Source organism: Buceros rhinoceros, unplaced genomic scaffold, assembly GCF_000710305.1.
Source record: "Buceros rhinoceros silvestris isolate BGI_N320 unplaced genomic scaffold, ASM71030v1 scaffold19944, whole genome shotgun sequence".
Classification (NCBI taxonomy): domain Eukaryota; kingdom Metazoa; phylum Chordata; class Aves; order Bucerotiformes; family Bucerotidae; genus Buceros; species Buceros rhinoceros.
This window is the reverse complement of record NW_010407893.1, coordinates 5,703-9,620: the sequence shown is the minus strand read 5'-3', so window position 1 is coordinate 9,620 and position 3,918 is coordinate 5,703. Positions and strand designations below refer to the sequence as shown.

Sequence of the window (3,918 nt, the reverse complement as noted above, 5' to 3'; positions counted from 1 at the left end):
GCTGAAAGTCAAGATCTGTACTCAAAAATGTGTCTATTATTAAAATTAGAGAAGTTATGAAAGTCTAAGCATACAGATGCTGCAGATCGGTACTATACCGATCCATTAAGCTGTATTACAATAGTATGTGATTTGTTACGTATTTTCTAACTCGTATTTGAAAACCTGGCTTACTCAAAGGCAATTCTTAGCATCTTTCCAGCTAGAAGTGAAGGAAAGAGATGTAATTTTAAGAAGTAAATACCCTTCTAAAACTTTTTAAAGGAGTTAAGGTGTTACCTTTGGGAACTCTTACGCAATATCCGTTTTCATCTCGGACGGGTTCATCTTTCTCTACGTCATATTTAATCAGTTCGTAGCATAAGATTTTCTAGTGAAAAATTGCAAAATGTATACACACATGAATGAACAATCTTTGAAAAGTATCTTCAGAATTACACTACGTAGTCAGCTTTCTGTTTTACAGGAGCCAAATTCATCACGTTTCAACTGACTGTGTTAAGTCTAAATGGTCTTTTGCCTGAACTAGCAAGAGACAGCTGTGACACGCAGCACGGCAGCTAGAGACTGTACTACAGGAGAATCTTTTCCCGAAACAAATCCATAACCGAGCCCTGGGATTTTTCCCTGAACAAATTTGTAACCAAGCCTTGGGTTCCTCCTAACTTGCTGTACAAGTAGCCTGGTATGTACCTTTGGCAATACACCAAATTTCACCGAGAAGGACAAAATGCCAAGTTTCATTGTCATTCTTACCTTCTGCAGGCAGTTTACTCTTCCAACTGCACCAATTTTCCCCGTGTAATTAACAAAAGAAACGTTTCCTTCGGTTGATGCATAAAACTCCAAAATATTAATATTTCCAAATCTTCGGATAAACTCCCTCCAAACATCAGCCCTTATTCCATTTCCTATGGCAAGTCTGACTTTGTGATCCTGATCGTTGCTTCTCTGAAAACAAGGAACACTCATGAAGTCACATTACCGCGGAGTGAAAGCAGAATTTCCATTTCTGGAAAACTCTGAAGGAAACTTTTGTATAAAAGTACTGAGCATATTCTGAAGCAAGATGTGTGCAAACATCATTACAGTTAAGCTCATGATTTTGATGCGGAAAAGAAATTACTGAGGACATTAGGCTGCGTATCTGACTATAGTAGTTGTTAACTTGGTCTGGATGAAGACAGAAACAATTCTACACAGTAAGCCCGAATGAAACTCAGGTGCAATGTTAAAGTATTTTGTTTGTAAGCCTTGTGGTGGCTACCTGCAGCAGAGTGTAAGTTACCCTGAATTCGGCAAAACACCTGCAGGATGTGAAATGGTGTTTGGGTGGAGTGGAAATCCCTTCTGCCTAACTGGCAGTCTATTTATGCCTTCTCTCAGATGTTTGTATTTATCCTCAGCCAGAGAAGGTGCTGAACTGGGTCAGACACTTGTAGTTCATAATCGTATCTGATTATGATATATGATTATGACGTATCTGAGGATAATGAGTAACAATAGCCTGAGGAAATTGTAGCAAAATATGGAAAGGCTCTTTCATCCCACTTCCTGCCGTTTTCTCCAACTGTTTCTTTTATTACATGATTTTGTAGTATATTAAGGCACAAAGAGTCTTTTAAAATATATATTGGCTTCTTAACGTGGAATACTTCGTTGAAAGAATAAGAGTATTCTATCAGCAATGTCTGGAATGTTGTATTTGTTCAGAATAAGTATGTTGGCTCTATGTCTTTCAGGAAGTACAGTGCAGAGGGAAATGCAGTAGATGGTAGATGATGAGCATGGAAGACTGGAACTGCAAAATGCTTTTTCAAGGAGCAATTCAAGAGAGAAATCTGGCCATTATTACAAATTAGATTAGTCTTACAGTGTCATATTGCCTGAAGAGACAAAAAACCACCACAATAAAATGGCTAAAATTTTTAAATACTGTAGAACTTTAATTTTATTTTGAACTTCAGTCATATAACTCCTGGATTATTCTTGCTTTTCTACAGAATAGTCTAGACATGGATGTGTAAATTTACTCTAGAGAAGAAATACATTAATATATGGTCCTCTCCATGATACTGAGAGATCTAACATTAACAGGTTAGTACAGAACCAAGCTTAAAATGGGACAATGAAATCTGCTGAAATTCTGCATAGTGTCTAAATAACGTGCTGTTCACTTTTTATAAAACCTTTGTTTGTTGAGATGGTGCTTTACAACTCTGCACACAATACCTTAGTCTCTCATGAGAGAGACTCCAGCCGATGGGGCATTTATACATCTGAGCTTGAACATTTTATTTTGGTATGATTCACTGGGGACAGGATGCTGCCTGGATCCACATTGTCCCTTATCTTTGTTGTTCTTAAGTCTCTATTTTCAATTTTTCTTCCCCATTTGCTTTCCAGATTTGTTATTTAGCTGTTACTTAGTTACAGATAGTGAAAGGAGGAAGGACGGACTTAATAATTCACCCTTAAGGTGATTTCTGTAATACCTGGACTGTTCATTTGTCCTGAAATGACTGTGTCAGTTAGCTGGAAATACAGTCAGAAAACTGACACACTGCGGGTTTTTTCTCCTGTGAGCGCTAGCACAGATAAAAGTTACTAACACAATAAGGAAATTCAATAATGAAATGGCAACAGTTAAGATAGATGACACCCTCTATCAACGTAGATCTTCCTTATGCTGTGAGTTCCTTGTGAAAAGACTGTCTCTCTGTTACTTCTGCCAGAACAGGCCAAGCCCTCTCGGCACCGCGACAGTTTAAGTAATAATATCCATTCTGTCAAATTCTCGCACTCTTAAACCATTATTAATCCAATCTTTCTGGGAGACTTGTGCACTCAAAGTAGCATGGGTATGGGTATGTGGGATCAGGTATTGAGCTTATAAATCTTCCTTCTGTAAAGCTGTTTTCTCCACTGGTGTTGAGTAAACAAAAATCCTTGTATTGAATATTAAATACTGGAAGATAAGCCATCTGCGTGAAATCAGACCTTTGCAGACAATCAGCCACCAGTAGTGAGCAGTCTGTCAGACACTGCGCAGCTCTACCATTCAGTGGGCTTCTGGTTCAGCCATTCCCGTTATTTTTGATGAACCAGACACTTTAATGGTTAAGCTAAATGTCTCTGTGTGGCTGACATTACCAAACTCACCCTGTTTGGGAACTAATTTATACTTGGCTGGCAACTGTAGACATCTCTGAATTCAGGAATTTACAGAGTATGCCCCGTGACTCAGGTCCATTTGTGTGTGCGTGCATGCTGTCAAGAAACCAACTTTATAAAAAAATGAGTATATTAGATTATTCTTTGAGCTTATTTTCATTAAAAACATTCTGTCTGAAAGGATATAATCTAGTATTTCACTTTTCCCCATATTTTATACGAGTTGAGTATTGGCTAATTAGGAGTACTTTGCTAACTGGGATTTTCCATGAACTGCAGGACTGATGTATAACTTATCAAGTGCCCAGTTTCTTTAACTTGGTTTAAAACTTCTCCACCCACATTTTTTGATTAAAACTAGTGGCCTAATCGAGGCGCCAAATCTTCTGATTATTATAAAACTTCATTAACTGCTCATCTTGAGCTAACAACTCATGAAGGAATAATACGAAGCATAGCAGAATCTTGCTTAAATATCTAACTCCTGAGAAGTCCTACTGATTTCCAGTGAAGTGATTTCACATCTCAGTAACTGAAAGTAGAATGAAACCTCGGTATATTTGATAATTTGCACACATACATAAATTACAAAGAAACTGTGGACCTGATTCTCTGTTATGGCTTATGGTTATCAAACGGTGCTTTCAAGACTGATTGATACCACCTTTCTCCTTACGGAAGTCTAACTGCACTAGGCCTACCCTCTGAACGTCTTTGTATGCAAACTCATTTTTGAAATTAAGG

At 37.8% G+C, this 3,918-nt stretch overlaps 1 protein-coding gene across 1 annotated transcript in view; it reads right to left on the bottom strand.

The window, feature by feature from the left end:
- SLC27A2 (solute carrier family 27 (fatty acid transporter), member 2) overlaps positions 1-3,918 on the bottom strand; it is a gene marked incomplete at its 5' end in the record, with an annotated part of 11,639 nt that overhangs the window by 4,832 nt on the left and 2,889 nt on the right. The window contains 2 exons of the mRNA XM_010134683.1: positions 280-370; positions 757-951. Coding sequence (XP_010132985.1) covers positions 280-370; positions 757-951 — 286 coding nt within the window. The remainder of the gene's footprint in view (positions 1-279; positions 371-756; positions 952-3,918) is intronic.